This window comes from Lissotriton vulgaris, chromosome 11, assembly GCF_964263255.1.
Source record: "Lissotriton vulgaris chromosome 11, aLisVul1.2, whole genome shotgun sequence".
NCBI classification, from domain to species: Eukaryota; Metazoa; Chordata; class Amphibia; order Caudata; family Salamandridae; genus Lissotriton; species Lissotriton vulgaris.
In genome coordinates this window covers 558875566-558892317 of record NC_141699.1, presented here as the reverse complement: position 1 = coordinate 558892317, position 16752 = coordinate 558875566, and the positions used below count along the sequence as shown (strand labels likewise).

Sequence of the window (16752 nt, the reverse complement as noted above, 5' to 3'; positions counted from 1 at the left end):
ATCAGGGGAATCTGTCCGACATGGTCCAGCTCTCAGAGGTAACTGCACAAGATATGCAGTGGTGGTTATCAAGCCGCAATTGGGTTAGCACCAGACCACTCTCTCATCCCCAACCAGATCTCACAGAGGTGAGAGATGCGTCACTCCTGGGAAGTGGCAGCCATCTTGAAGAAGTGGAGATCAAAGGCCTCTGCTCAAACTTCTGGAGCTCCGGGCGACCGGCTGGTGTCAAAAGTCTTTCTACTCGCCCTCACGGGAAGGCTAGTGCAGGTGTTCATGTACATCACCATGTAGTACTGCAACAAACAGCTTGAGGTGGGAGGAGCCAAGATGGCGACCTGAGCGGACGTGCAGCCTTCGGCTCCGCCGGCCCCGGAATCCCGCACCACGATCCTGCTTGCCCGGCTACCCAGTTTTTGTTCAGAAAGGTGCGGGTGACGGAGCTGCTGTTGCCGGTGTTCCGCCGGCCTCTCCACCCGCCCGGGTTCCGACGCTGTGGACAGACGCGCCCTGGCCCGAGACCCAGCTAGCTCCGTAGCGCCCCGATGCCCTCGCGCCCCCTCCCGCAGTTGGACTGCAGCGGGGGTGGTGCGACTTGACGGCGCTTCCTTGGTGGAACACGACCAACGCACTGCCTGCCGACGGGGTCCGCTGTATACTCCCTGGACTGCCTGGTGACGGACGGCTGTGGCGCCTTGCCAGCGAGTCCTTTGTTCTTGGCCGCCATACTTTTGCTCCGTTCCGCGAGTCCCGCTGGCTTGCGACGGCGCACCCTACCCGGATCTGTGTGCTTCCTCATACGCTTGTCGGCCCTCGGGAGATCCATTGAGACGGGTGGATCATTGCTAGCCTGGGGGTTGTTGATAGCCGCCTGATCGAGACCCGCTGCCTCCCCCTGTTTACCGCGCTGGGCAGAAGTCAAGATGGTGGGGCAGACGGCTTGCCACTGAAGGACATTCTACGCAGCCTTCCTACAAAGCAGCAAGCTCCCCGGCGCGAAAGGGATCGGAGCACCTCCTCCCCACGGGACTGCGAAAATGGGGTCTCTATCGCCTGCATTCACCCTTGCAGACGTTGTGGCAGCCCTGAGGGAGTTACAATGGGAGATGAGGAGCAGCTGTAGTGCGCTGGGGGCACAACTCGATGCCTGTGCCCAAGCCTCCAGCTTGGAGCAGGGGCATTGCCTTCTACAACAATCCGGACGGGAGGTGGTGCAGCCTGACACCGCAACATTGTCTCGAGGGGACGCAGTGGATGAAACTGTAACCATCGCTGGGGCTGGTAGTGGACTGTTGCCACTTATTGAAACAATCACCGAAACAGTGTTTCCCCCTTGCTCCATGCTTGACTGTGTGCAGCTACTCGAGAGGTCGTGGATCTGGCTACCAGTGTTTTGCCCTCCTGCTTCATCACCAGCATGCTCGCCTTGGATTCGGATTGCTCTGATTTGGGACTTCAACGGCTGGACCATGCCAGAGAGGACCGGGACCGAGGTGGATTCCTTTCCTGGGACCGGACGCCATTCTTCCCTCGGCAGTGCACCTCCCCCCTCCCCCGAGCGGCCATTTTCCTTTGTTCTCCTGCACTACACCGGACTAACGAGCGGAGGGGGTGAGAGACTGAGTCCCAGGTCTGGCCAGGGATAGGGGACTTTCTTTGTTTTACACCCGGGCGGGTGGGTGGAGGTAGGGTGGACTTCGAACTTGGCTTGTTTAATCGCTGATTGTGCATAGACTCTCTCCCCAACTGATTGCTTACTGTTGCTCTATCTGATGTTGCTATTGGGGTGGGGAATGCTTACTGGGCCGGCGGAGTTCGTGCATATGTTTAACTGACCCTCCTCCCGGATCTTTTCTTAGGGGCGTTCAGGGACGGGTTCTCTGTTCCTATTCCCTATGTCATTGGATTATATTCTTCATTTTACTTTCACTTTTGCTTTCTCTTCTTCCTTTCTTCTCTTCTCTCACTATATTTCGGGTTTATGGGGCGACAGACACTCTGCTAGGGGGGGGGGTAGGCCGTAGCCTCTGCATGTGTGTAGGGTGGGGGGTTAAATATTAGTTCGGGTTTTTTTCTATGGTGCCTTTCTTTGCTCTTTTATGATTTTTCCCTTTTTCTTAGGCCCGTGTTAGGTATGCTGGGGGATGGGTGGCGGCGCAAATGCAGGTGGGTTGTTGAGACAGCTTCTTGTGGATTGACTATTATGTGGCCATCCTCCGGTCGGGACTTGCATGTTGTGTATTGCTCTGCCAGAAATTGAAGTCTCTTGTCAAGTCCCACCTACATGGACCTTGCTTGTTTCCTTTTTCGTTGTTCAAGTACGGAGTAGCATGACCTGACTTTAATATTCGCACAAAGAAAATTTTAAAATTAACCTACATTGCTCCTGTGCCTGGGTATGGCGGCGCTCTCCAGTCTGTTCTTGCACCGTATCATTGCCGTGCCGCATTACCTAAGCGCTGTATTGCATGCACTTGTGCTACATGAGAGATCGTGGCCGGCCGGATGGTTGTAGGCCCGTATTTGTACTGTCTTTGTGCACAATAAAGGTTTTCAAAAAAAAAAAAAACAGCTTGAGGTGGGGTTGTGGACCCTTTGTCAAGAGGCCCTGTGTCTCTGGATATGGCTGGAATGTCAGGGCATATCCCTGGTGGTTCAACAACTGGCTGGCTTTTTGCACACCATGGCGGACAAACTCAGCCGAAAATGCTTAGCGTAGGTGCTGCAAGGTCTCTTACAGCAGTTGAAGAGCCTTGATTAGATCTGTTCGCTACCACCAAGAACGAGCAAGGTCAGCATTTCTGAATGTTGGAGTTTCCATGGCGGCACTTGCTGTGAGACACTTTTCTTCTCAAGTGGAGCTCAGGCATCCTGTGTGCATTTCGGCGATACCATTCCTGCCCAGAGTTCTCCATAAGATCCGGTCTCCAGACTAGGCTCGTAGTGTTTGATAGCTCGAACTGTTGAGCAGGACCATTGGTCCTCCGATCTGGCTGCCCCTTTGTGAGGATCTTCTATCAAAGCAGCAGGGGTGGATTCTCCACCCGAACCTTTCAACACTCCGCCTTCATGTGTGGAGATTGAGTGGCGACAGTTGACAGCTTTCGACCTTCCGCCCAAAGTCTGCAAGCTTATCTTGGCAACCAGACGTCCCTCCACCAAAACGGAATACGCCTGCCATTAGGGCAAGTTTGCGCCATGGTGTGCAGAGAAATAGGTTGACCCTATTTCTACTCCCCTTTCTCAGGTCCTTCTTTTTATCTATTCCCTTGACCAGCACGACTCTGCTCGGACTCCTTAAAAGGCTACCTCTCAGCTATCTCAGCCATTCTGCTGTTGCTTGACCAGCCATTATTCTTCATCAAATTCCCCATTGTGCATAGGTTCTTCAAAAGGTTTGCAACATAGGTTTCCTTCAACCTTCATCATACCTCAGTAGGACAGTAATTTAGTCCTGACATTCTTGGTATGCTCTCCCTTTGAGCCCTTGAACAGCTGTCCTCTCAGTTTCCTTCCTATCAAGACAGCCTTCCAGGTTGCAGTAACATCTGCACAGGGTGGTCAGTGAGCTTCAGGCGTTGTCATCCAGGCCTCTATACCCAAACATCTACCCAGATAAGCTTGTTCTTCACACTACAGCTTCCTTTTTACTAAAAGTAGTTACTTCTTTTTATGTAGGCCAGTACATCCTCGTGCCTACTTTTTACACTGCCACATCCCTCTAAGGAAGAGTAGCGCCTTCACCGACTGAACCCCAAAACAGAGCTGTCAATCTGTTGACCTGCAGCATGTGTTATGCCACCCTTAGGAACCTTCACAAAAACAACCTGCAGCCTGCCATTGCAAGCTGCATGAAATTGTGCGTATCATTTTAAAATCATGACATGGTCAAAAAATATATTCCCCCTTGACCTCTATAACTTTAACGGTACATATCCAACACTTTAGTTTTTGTATTTTAATACATGAGGGCAAACATCAAGAAAAGTTTTTTTGGAGCTTTATAATTTTTATTATTTTTTTCATTAGTTGTATTTCTTAGTACAAAAGTTTTTTCCATTTATCAATTTATCACATCAGTTAATATATTTTTTCAAAAAAAACACATAGTATAAAACACATCATATTATAATACCATCAGTAAAAAACTATTTCATGCAGGGAAAACAATATACAAAACAATCAACATTCTCACAAGTACATACACCCCTTTCTTATCATGCATACTACATTCATTCTTGATTCTGCGTCTGAGGGATCGCAGATGGAAGTGCAAATTAGTACGCAAGGACCTTGCGTACTAATTTGCACTTCCATCTGCGATCCCTCAGACGCAGAATCAAGAATGAATGTAGTATGCATGATAAGAAAGGGGTGTATGTACTTGTGAGAATGTTGATTGTTTTGTATATTGTTTTCCCTGCATGAAATAGTTTTTTACTGATGGTATTATAATATGATGTGTTTTATACTATGTGTTTTTTTTGAAAAAATATATTAACTGATGTGATAAATTGATAAATGGAAAAAACTTTTGTACTAAGAAATACAACTAATGAAAAAAATAATAAAAATTATAAAGCTCCCAAAAAACTTTTCTTGATGTTTGCCCTCATGTATTAAAATACAAAAACTAAAGTGTTGGATATGTACCGTTAAAGTTATAGAGGTCAAGGGGGAATATATTTTTTGATAGTGCTTTGCTTTTCCTCTCTTTCCCCGACCATTGCAGTAATAATAGAGGGGGTCCCATTCTCATGCTAATAAAATCATGACATGGCACACTTCCTGTATGCCATGGCCATGAACACTGCATTCAATATATGTATGTCACCCCTACAGCAGGTCTTCTAGCCCTCCAACAGAGTATATTATATGTAATGACATATGCATGAGCAGGTATGCTCCTGTGATTTCTAGTTCCATTACTAGATATTGCTAGTGAAGAGGGAAGCCATCTTAAGGACATGTACTGGGCACTGGTCATTACGAGTTAACCAGGTACATGATTGTTTCACTGAAGCTAATGATGTCTGGTATCAAACACCCGGTCTTAATAAATCTGTAGTATTGCCAGTACTAGATTTATTAGGACATGCACCCATAGGGTACATTTGAGGTGCCCCTGAAAGCCTACTAGTCCTCTAGTGTGCTGGCTGACTGGCATCACCAAGCCTCCCACCACAGAGGAGTTTCTGACCCCCTGTAGGTGAGAGCCCGCTTCCTCTGAGGTCAGAAACAATGCCTGCTCTCGCAGAAGGTGTTACACCTCCTTCACCGGGATGGCGTTGGTCCCTTACTCACTTTGCCACTGAATTCAAACTAGCCTGGTTGATGGGGGGTGTTACCCCGAAACCGGTCCCAGGATGCTTGTTTCCGTTCAGGGAAAACATGGCTTGGCAGTTTAGGCTCCACTGTTCCCATGAGGCACTGGTTCAAGACTAATTTGCATATAGCTGTGAACTGGGGGGGCGAAGTGAGCTAAAGGATGGTGATGGATGCAACCCAGATCTGTGACTGGAGATGAGTGTCTGAAAAGTATCAGTGCTCTGTCCATTATCTCCGTGTGTTTGCTTTGTTTGCCCTAAATTGGCAGGGTATGCCCAGACGTGGGTCCCTTGCTCACTTTGTCACTGGATTCAAGCTAGCCTGGTTGATGAGGGGTGTTTCCACAAAACAGGTCCCAGGTGCTTGTTTCCAGTCCAGGGAAGACATGGCTTGGCAATTCGGGCTTGGCTGTTCCCATGAGGCACAGGTTCAAGACTGATTTGCATATAGCTGTGTCTGAACTGGGGTGACAAAGTGATGGATTCAAGCCAGATTTATGACTGGAGTGAGTGTCTGAAAAGTTTCAGTACTCCGTCCATCATCTCCTTGTGTTTGCTTAGTTATTTAGCATATCAAGGCCTGAGGCTTCAAAGCCTCTTCTGCCTTTGATATGCGACCCTGGCTTCCCCAGACCTAGGAGATGCCACCCCTGCTGTAAGGCCCATTTGGCACCACGACAGACTGGGGCAAAATTAGCTAGTCAATAAGCGTGTTCATTCTCAGGCTAGTCCCACCCCTAAGTTGGGCTACTTGAAGTGGATAACGAAAGACGTATTTCACCATCTTGTTTTTTGTAAAACTGGGAACTCTGGGTCAGGATTATACTCACTCCTAGCAGGAAGTGGTCATATAGGGGGTGTTGTCACCCCAGGGCTATTGACTACTACCCTACTCTCCCTTTAATGGCTGCCCTAAATTCTGAGAACAGAGGACTTGCACCAAAGATTGGCTCCAAACCCTGCCAGGCTGCTTGCCCCTAGACAATCGCAGAGACTGAGTTGTCCAAAAGCTGCACAACCTCCCTAATCCCTTGGATGAATGTCCAGCATCTTGACAACTTCAAAGATCTCACTTGGGATGAAGGAGCCACTCCCCTGCATCTACAGGCACCAACTGCATCTGGCCAGGACACTGTTTTGCTGTTTAGCAGGTCCTCCAAGGAAGCAACTCACAAGGAGGAGGTTACAAAGAGTCCAGGAGGTCAACCCCATCACTTCACCAATTCCTGAGATGCCAAGCCTTCCCTGCACCAAAACTCGGGGTACCTAAGCCCCTGCAACTACCAAGGTTTGGGGTGTGTCCAGTCCGGACACCACCGACCCCAACACCGACTTGCAAACGAGGGACGTCGGGATCTCCAAGGCCATTCCTGAGAGTGGCCATGCAGTCTTGTTTCCTTCCCCTCCCTAGGTCACTGACTCAAAGTGAGCTTCTAACAGCAGAGACCAGCCGGACAAAACACCTCTGCACCAAAGCCCTCCAGCCTGGGTTTACGTAAACCAACAGTGTCCCTTTGCTCTATAGACCCTCATGAGACTAGCCTCTATTTGAGTTCTGCCAGACTTGTCCCCAAGTTACCACTTGCAGCCTTTCTTTCCACAGGTACTCCCCCATAGACTTTAACGGGTAGCTTTTGAGGCTACAATCACAACCAGCACCTTTGTACCCGGACACACCAGGGCAGGTAAATCCGAACTGCTGCTGGTTCTTTGTACATTGGCCTTTGAGCAAGTTAAGTCTAGGTGAGTAACCCTGAGAATCGTTTGTAAGCGTACCTACGCAGTGAATGTTTCTCACATAGGATAACATTACAGTGCACAAGGCTCATGCTTAAAAAATGACAGCTGTGATTTTTCTACTGTTTTACCTGTAAAAATCCATATAATCTGAAGTACTTTCCTGATTAGATGATCTTGGTATCTCGTAATTGGTCTCAAATTTCTTCTTTAGTGGCTCTCGATTATTGATTGTGGGTGTACAACAAATGCTCAACACTACCCTCTGAAAAGCCTAAACTGCTCTTCCACAAATAGAGCACTTGGGATTATTCATTTAAGTCCTGAAGCCAAATAGGGTTGTCTGGACTTCTGCATAGTGTATTTTGGTACACTACATAGAAAGCCACCTTTCTACACTTGTTCATTACGCTCTTTGGCTGATATTTGGATGCTGTAGAGTGAAGTGAATGCGCCAACAAATACACCACCATGTTGCCATACAGGCATGTTCAAACAGTTTACTGCTACTTATTAAATGTATAGGTACCCCAACCTAAGGGTGGGTAAATGATGCACGCTTGTTATTTATGAAGAAAATATTCTGAAAAATAATTGGCACAGAGAAGTAACTTTTTCATCTGTAGCTTACTGTTTGTTGAAAAAACATGGACTTAATATAACAGTTTCTCTATACCTCTGAGAATATATTTGTTTTAAAATGATTCTCTACTTCTCTCTAACCTTGCCTTTACTCAGCTGCTAGCCTGTTTCATCCTGTAAAGCAAATCTACCTTCATCTTGTTTGCCTGTACTTTTTCATTGACAATAATTTGCTATTTTCTTCTGTGACAATGATGAAACAGGTCGTATGATGCGTTGCTTGAGGTGTCCAACCGCCTATCATTCTGGTGATAGCTGCATTGCTGCTGGAAGCTTGTTTGTGTCGTCCCACCTAATAATCTGTTGCAACCATTCCAAAAGAAGCAATCACTCTTCATCTGCTGTAAATGTAGGCTTTTGTTTCGTTTGTGCCAGAGGTGAGTATACCAACTATCTATTTACTTTAAAACTTACAACATTACCTCTTTTTGTTTCTTTGTTGCCCTAATTGTTAAATAATTTTGTATTATTCAGATATATTTACGCACATTTGTATATGTAAATGGTAATCTGTTCCATATGATTGACCATCAATATTGAGTTCTATATGACTGGGTAAATGGTTAAGCTATTCATTGTTTGTTGACGTTTACATCCTATGGCTGATTTTATTTATAGTTCATATAATGCAATTCTCTGTCTTTAGTACCAAAAGTTATGTTATATATATATCATTACTAATTTTTCCCTTTGCTAAAATATCTCAACATTAGGAAATTGTATATATTAGTTGTCCACTTGGCTTTCTTTTATTTAATTTCAGTTTTTTTTTTTTTTTTTAAACCCCAGTCCATTAAACTATTGTTGAAGTTAGGCAAATCAGTGAGGAACAAGCTCTCCCTTTTCTCAGACGAGTAAACACAATAAACCCAAATCATTAAATATGTGTTAGCTTACGTAGAAGAAACCCCTGTCCACACCCACTGTTTCTAATAGTGCCAAACTAGCAAAGCAGCCTCTCAACATAGACTTTTCTGCTCTCCAAAAACTCCTTCTATCAGCCATTGGCCTAGAATTATCAATGCACCACCATTCCCATGGATTGTCACCACCTCATTTTAATATGTATAGTTTTTTTTACTTCAGTTTTCAGACATTTGTGAAATGCTAATAAAGGTATACTTATTGTAATAATGGTTCCACTTTATAGGCAGATTCAGCTAAATTCTTACTCTGGTTTATACGCAAGTAGAAGAAGTAACTTTGATCCTGATGGCTGTGTTCTGAAGGATGCTTTTAACTGCAGATTTCTCACCTGTAGAAAAACACCTAGGCGTCAGCCTGGATCCAGAAACTTCAAAGCTTGGAGGCCACCAGTAGAGGACGCTGGACTCAGTTGTTGCCGAAAGTGATATCAGATGATGCCACCGAGGCCCTATAGCACCTGCCCTGGTGCACCAATGTTGGCTCTTTTTTCAGCTCCTTCTACGCAGATTCAGAGCTTCTCTTCTGTGGGATATCTTTCTTCATAAATTCATAAAACGCAGTACCAATTCTTCAACAATGTCTCCCCTGAAGAATTTAGGGTTTAAGCCTTACAGAGGCTGTGAGGGACAAATTTATTTTACGGATCCCCTTGCCATTTGTTTTGTTGTGCATAGGCTCTGACCACTGGGGAGCCAGCTTCAGATAGACCTCCAATCCTGGCTCAAACGGCGACTCCGGCGCCAGCCCTGGTACTTCCTGACTTCCTGGGATTTGGTGCAGATCCTACGGCATTTCTCAACGCCATGTATGCCTTCTCTGCAAAGGCATCAATGCCTCCTTAGGCCCAAAGAGCTGCAAATCTTCCCACTCTTCATATCTTTCAGGGACCGTTCCTTATGAGCCAATGCCGTACCACTTTGACTCTTCAATTCAATTCAATTCATGGTGCGGGTTGGGTGCCATGGATGGCGCTGATACAGCCTCCACCACCACTTCCGCAAACTCCTCCTCCACCACCTCCTCTGGCATCGGATACTGCACTGCTGGCTCCACAACCCGGCGTCAAGCCACAAGGTAATTTTCGTAAAGATGCCCAGAGGATTCTGGAAGAGGAGGTTATAGAGCTTGCCTGCATAAGATCTTCAGGTCTGATTTAGACCCTCTGGAGCTCTACTTTAAGGCAACCCGCCCCCCAAGAACTCCTAGATTTTCAAGGACTGTCCTCTCCAAGCGGGTTAGACACCTTGCCTGAACTCGCCAAGGACTATCCCACAGGCCCCCATGTCTCCTTCCACAAAGTGATGCTCAAGGCTGCTGAGGTGTTAGACCTAATATTGCCCAACACTGATAAGAAAACAAATTTGCTCACTGAGATTCTTCTTCCTTTGTTGACTTCAGCTGAGCCACTTCTCCTGCTCAACAATGCCCTGTGCTAGCAGCATGGAAGAATCCTGCTCATAAGCAGCAGTGAATCGCCTCGTTGCCTGCAGCTATCATTTACCATCTGGCGATCCGGCATTCTTGACTTCCCATCCATCCTCAGAACACCAGGTTATAGAGGCTTCTTTTTCAGGGGCACAGTCTGCTGGTATCTTTCCAACAGTCCCATCTGACAGGGAATCAAAATGCAAGGCAGCTTGGAGAAATATGATCTTTTCAGGAGGAAGCATGACCCTCAAATCACTCAATGCGAATTGCCTGCTCGCTCGCCACAGCTATGCATTGTGGGACATGGTGCAAATGATACTCCTCCCATGTCTCACCTCACATGAAAGAACACTTCCAACTGGGCGTCTGCCAGACAGCAACGGCCTCTTTGCCCACCCGGGAGGGATGCCGCACTCCCCACGGACTGCACTGTACTTTCAATTATTACACACATAAGTCACACGATACCCCCTAGAACTGTATAGTTTACGAGCTCATTCGAGTGTTTGGACGGCGACATGTTGTGCAGCCGACCTTTTGGTATTTTCAATTGGGTTGCCATGTTGAGGCTATTTGTTATCCCTTTCTTCCCTACCCCTTTACACTATTGGAGATCACTCCACTCTGTGCTGAAGGATAGCAGCTTTTTTGCGATGAGGATGAGACACTGGGCTTGGTGGGGAGCCACACGTGGTGTTTTGACATGCGCGGGGCTGGAGGAAATTGCATGAATGGTAGCTATGGCTGAAATACGAATATGGACTTGGAACGTCAGGGGAATGCACACACCAGCTAGGCGCTACCAGATTTATTCATACCTAAAACGGCACAAGATAACCATAGCACTGCTCCAGGAATCACCCCTGAACAAGGCAGAGGTACAAGCTCTACACCGCAGATGTCGTGGCCAACTCTATGCCACGGACTACTCCTCATATGCTCGCGGCGCACTGATATGGGTCCGTCCTGGAACTCCCTGGACAGTCACGGATACCACCATAGACCTGGAGGGCAGGTTCGTTGTCGTACAGGGCAGACTAGATGGGCAACAGGTAGTACTAGTGTCCCTATATTCCCCAAACACAGATAAGGGGGGCTTCCTGACGCGCCTCTCCACAATAATGGCGACCTGGCACGCGGCTCCATGGATACTGGGCGGGGACTACAACTGCACACTTGACACGACACTAGATCGCTCTTCCCCACCCACAATTAGTGCACCTACGCGAGGCGCCACAAAGGCATTACTTGAGTGGGCTGCACGGTGGGACCTCTATGATGTTTAGATATCACGCAACCCTGGGGCACGGGTTTACTCCTATTATTCAGGCGCTCACGACTTACATGTACGCCTGGACAGATTCATGGCATCCACTTAACTCCTACCCCTAGTAACAGATACGCGATACATGGGCCGCACGCACTCAGACCATAACCCGCACTTTCTATCCATAGCTTGGGAACGCCTGCGCCCTCCCGTACCCACCTGGCGACTACAACCTGCACTGCTACTTGACGCGGCTTTCCGCGATTCCCTCCTCACACGCACTGCTCAATACTTTGAGGACAACACAGACACGGCGTCCTCCCCCCAGGTAGAATGGGACGCTTTCAAGGCAGTGATCCGAGGCCACTGTTTGAGGACACAGGGACACATGAGACACCAACTGGAGGGCGACCTGACAAGGCTGGAATCTGACTTGCTCGACAGGGAGGAGGATGCTATTGGGGGCGATGCTGACTCGTTACAGGGGGCGCAAGCGGAACATGCGCGCCTACTGGAACGACTACGCAACATCAACTACGCTGCACACTCGGCGCGGACGCACCCCCTGAGCGACAGACCTGGCAAGCTCCTGGCCTGGCTGATATCACAAGAGAATCGCTCGACCCCAGTGACAGCAATACACGTGGAAGGCAGAGGCTTGCTATATATGCAGCGCCACATCCATGACGCATTCACCACCCACTATGCAGCACTATATCGCTCCCGCTTACCAAACCCCCACCCGGACATTGCTGACTACCTCTCCCCTCTGCAGCTGCCGCAGCTAACCACTGCGCAGCAGGACGAGCTGGGAGCCACGCTCGAACCTGATGAGGTCCGCGAAGCCATATTTAACTTGTCTAACGGCAAATCCCCGGGCCCAGACGGGCTACCAGCCGAATTTTATAAGGCTAGCTCTGATATCCTCGTCCCGGAACTTCTGAAAATGTACGCTGCAGCTACGGAAGATGCAGCCTTACCCCCAACGTTAAATGAGGCCACTCTGCTCTCTATTCTCAAACCTGACAAAGACAGCACACGGACGGGCTCTTACCGCCCCCTGGCGCTGCTCAACACGGACTACAACATGCTAGCCTCCACGTTGGCCGGGAGACTAGCCCCCTATGTACCCCGACTGGTACACCAGGACCAGAACGGCTTTGTCCCGACACGACACACCTCTCACAATATCCGCCGCCTCTTCCGGATACAGAAGTATGCTGTCCAGCAGTGGCCCAGAGCAGGATGCCTGATATTAGATCTGGAAAAGGCCTTTGACTCGGTCGAATGGCTGTACCTGAGAGCAGTTTTTGAGAAGTACCAGCTAGGGGGAGGCTATGAAGCTATGGTGGGCCTACTATATGACAAACCAACGGTCCGAGTCCGCACAGGCCCACTGCTCTCAGATGTCATCTGAGTGCGAAGGGGCACTAGACAAGGCTGCCCCCTATCACCTATACTGTTTTCATTGGCAATGGAGCCCCTGGCCACAATCCTCAGGACCAAGGGACCTGAATGGGGGATACCACTGGCGGATGGCCTGCACGCAGTGTCACTGTATGCAGACGACTTATTGTTGTAAGTTAGAGACATAACTGACATCCCTGCCTCCCTCACTGACGTCTTCCGAACATTCGAGGAAATGTCAGGACTACGAGTTAACTGGTCCAAATCGGGGGCTTATCCCTTTAGCCCGGACACACCCGAATGCGACGTCCATCTAGGCGGAGGGAGATTACAATGGTACCCCACCACATTCCGATATCTAGGGATACGTATATATCGGGACCCAATAGACGTCCGGGAGGGGAACCTCCTGTGGACAATCGCCTCAATTAGAGCGCAAATCGGCTTCTGGAACACCCTACCCCTCAACGTGCCTAGCCGAATAGCATTGACCAAAATGATAGTGCTGCCTAGACTGCTGTACTATTTCGCCAATATTCCCACATATGTGCCCACTAAGATAATTTGCGACCTGGAGATCCTGCTGCGTACCCTCATCTGGAATGCGGGCCGCCCCTGCGTGGCGCTGACCAAGCTGTACATGCCCACTGACTCGGGAGGCCTAGCGGTTCCCAACATGGAGCTGTACTACCTCTCGGCACAGATGCAATGGGTTACGGGGTGGCTGAGCGGCAACCATCTAGAAGATACCACCTCAGACACTGCTGCCTGGACGCAAACACAAATATGCACACTGTTCCATCCGCTAACCCGGACCCCCTGCCCCTCCCAATTGCACCTCGCAGTGGCGCGCAAGTGCTTTCTGCGATGTCTACGACTCACCCGGGCAACGACACCGTACGCCCCGATATTACCCCTCCTGGGCACTCCCGGACCAACGGGCGCGCTGACTGAGACTCGCTTGGCCAGCTGGACGCAGGCGGGGGTTGACACGCTGAGTGACCTGTATGCGGATGGGGAACTACTCACTTTCGCGGACCTAGCGGCTGGCACGGACCTCCCAGCTGGCCAGTTCCTGTTGCATGCGTCCCTCTTGCGCACACTTGCTGCCTCCTGGGGCGACATGACGGAGGAACCACCGATGCACACCTTCATGCAATATCTGCACGTTATGGGCAATGGCTCACACATCATACACTGTTTGGCGCAAGCCCTGCAGACACTCGCAACCGTCCACGACGCCGCTACGGGAAAAATGGGCAGCAGACAGGGGGAGAGACTGGACTGAGAAGGAATGGGAAATGATCTTAGCAGGACCAACGAACATTCCGCGCAACCCCCGCTTTAAAATTATTCAATTCTACATTTTACACCGTGCTTATCTCACGCCCGACAAAATAAATAGATATTTTACAACCAGAAATGCCGCCTATCAACGCTGCTCCCTGACTGGGGCAGACCTCTTGCACATGCTATGGCACTCCCCTGACATACGAACATACTGGGATGACGTCACAGCGCTACTCACACATAATGCCGACGAACAGATGCCTTACACGTGGGAGGCGTGCATCCTGGGACTGTACAAGCGCACAAAGCTCAATAAAGTACAGGCGCGCTTCTGGGACATGGGACTCATAACGGCCAAGCGCCTGCTTACTAAACACTGGAAGGCCACGACCCCCCCACACATTCGGCACTGGTACGCCTCCTTTACCAACTGGGCACGGGCGGAAAGCACGGTGCTCCTCCGGCTCCGAAAATTCCCCATTGCTCAGCTCTGGGAGGACCTCCTTAAAACATTCCAGCGAACCTGCCAGGAGCGGGGGATAACTTGAGGTAACAGGCCCCGTCACCACTTTGAGGTCAACCAACCCTCATGGTGACCACTGCTCTGTATCCCTCTCCCCCACCCTCCTTGCCTCCCTTAGCCTTAAGCCCTACCCTCGCAGATACTGACGTTTACACCTCTCCGCCATACACCTGACACTCACTCCACTCTGCGCGCCTACCACTACCCTCGCCTCGGCCTGCCTACGCTCACGCTGACCGCCCCCCGCTTCCCCCTTTACACTGCAGAATACCCCGCTGTACCTCGCCTCGCACCAGCTGCCCCCACCAGGAACCCACGCGGATCTCCACCCCCCAAAATCCCCCCCCCCCCCCCCCCCCCGACCTCGCATACCTTCCCATCCACAGGTTCTCCCCACCAATGCATAGGCATAGGGAACAGTTAGTTCACTGGTCATGTTTCCCGACCAGGCCCCCTCTTTCGTTGTAGACGAAGACAACGGATGCATTAAATCTCTAGCACAAAGCGATGCCCTACTGAACACATGCCACTTACCGACTGCTGAGACGGGACAGCGCTTGCGGACCACAGAAAGGTTTGGACTTGCACTGAAATCTCACGCACACTAGCCAAGGTCATGATACGCCGTACACCGACCACCACCCCGGTTTTTCTTTTTTGCCACCTCCCAATCACAACACTGGAGAGATGCATATGCAACACGCTGCCGGGTATCCGGTCCTCCACTCACAACGGCTGTAGACAAGTTCCGCCGAACATAACCGCTTGCTTCTATGCCTGAGTGAGCTATACCACTACACATATTACCACACCCGCGTAAGCATTACGTACACACTTCTGATGCACTGCCTATCGACAGCTCCCCCACCATTGACTGACCTCAGCGGATTCCTAGGTCCTCAGTGGGGACTTGTGCGTTGATCACAATGACACTAATGCTAGATTAAACCTGCACTGTTCTTGTTGATAATAAAAGACAAAATAGAGACCTGTCATTTATAAAACAGAATACCAGTTAATTGCACATGCATGTTAATACGTTTCGCCGCCGGACCCCCGGGTTACCGGCTAAATGGATGTGTCATCCACACAAGAATTTGCTTGATGATTATTTGCCTGGCTGGCCTCTGAGCGCCGCAAAATGTACACTGTATAATGACGAAATTGTGCATAATAAAGGTCTTCCGAAAACAAAAACAAAAAAATGAAAGAACACTTCCAGAAGGTAATAGCAGAGGGCTGGAATGCTTCATTCCACATCATAAAATCTGGTCTGGGTACAGCGGATTCGGTTTTTAGAGTGATGGCCCGCCTCCATCTCAGTGTGACAACGTGATTGGCTCCAGAAATCAAATTTCTCCTCTGATATCTAAGCCAATCTCATAGATCCCCCTTTCAGTGATGCTCCGCTCTGTGGAGACAAAGCTGACTCTGCATTGAAGAGGTTTAAGACCTGGAAGGCTACCGCAAGATCCGTATGTCTGCAGCCTCCACTTGCTAGTGATTGCCCAAGATTTCATCATTTTCAAGGCTTGGGAAGAGCATCCCCACCAGTACCCATGATTGCTCCTGTAGCTACAACAGCAGCAGAACAACTTATCAGGAAGTACAAAGGCCATGGCAAACCAAAAGGTCAAGAATCTATGCTGCAACCCTTTTCCTCCTCCTCGCCTTCCTCCCAAACGCCCCAAGGAAAGCAAATCTAGCTCACTTCCGCACCCTCACACAGAGCCTGCGGAAGGAAAGGTGTACCAGTTTCTGTCGGCTTTGAAAGCAATCACTACGGCTAATGGGTCTTACCAATTGAAGACTGGGTTCTCTTCCAGGGGATCCTCATCAATAGCCACAAGCATTTGAATATTTCCACCCATGCGCTGGGATCCTGGAAACAATATATACATGTATATGTGAAAAACATATATGAAGCTATATATATATATATGTATATATATATATATATATATATATATATATATGTATATGTATATATATATACATATATACACAAATGCAGCCCTCCATACAGAAAAGAGCTGAGCAATGCCATAATAATTCCCTTTGCACATATATATACACATTCAACACGAAGCAGTGAAGAAAACAATGAACATTTGAACTGCTTTAATGTGCAGCAGAAAAAACCTAATCCTGCAAAGAGGAATGACAGCATTGCCAGCTCACAGGCTGCATTGCAGAAACACTTA

General features: G+C 48.9%; 1 protein-coding gene across 2 annotated transcripts in view; it reads left to right on the top strand.

The window, feature by feature from the left end:
- The window catches only part of NSD3 (nuclear receptor binding SET domain protein 3), a 1769888-nt gene that overhangs the window by 1104704 nt on the left and 648432 nt on the right, over window positions 1–16752 (top strand). For both annotated transcript variants that reach the window (XM_086943639.1, XM_086943638.1), the window contains exon 14: window positions 7910–8083. In XM_086943639.1, the coding sequence (XP_086799765.1) occupies window positions 7910–8083 (174 nt within the window). The remainder of the gene's footprint in view (window positions 1–7909; window positions 8084–16752) is intronic.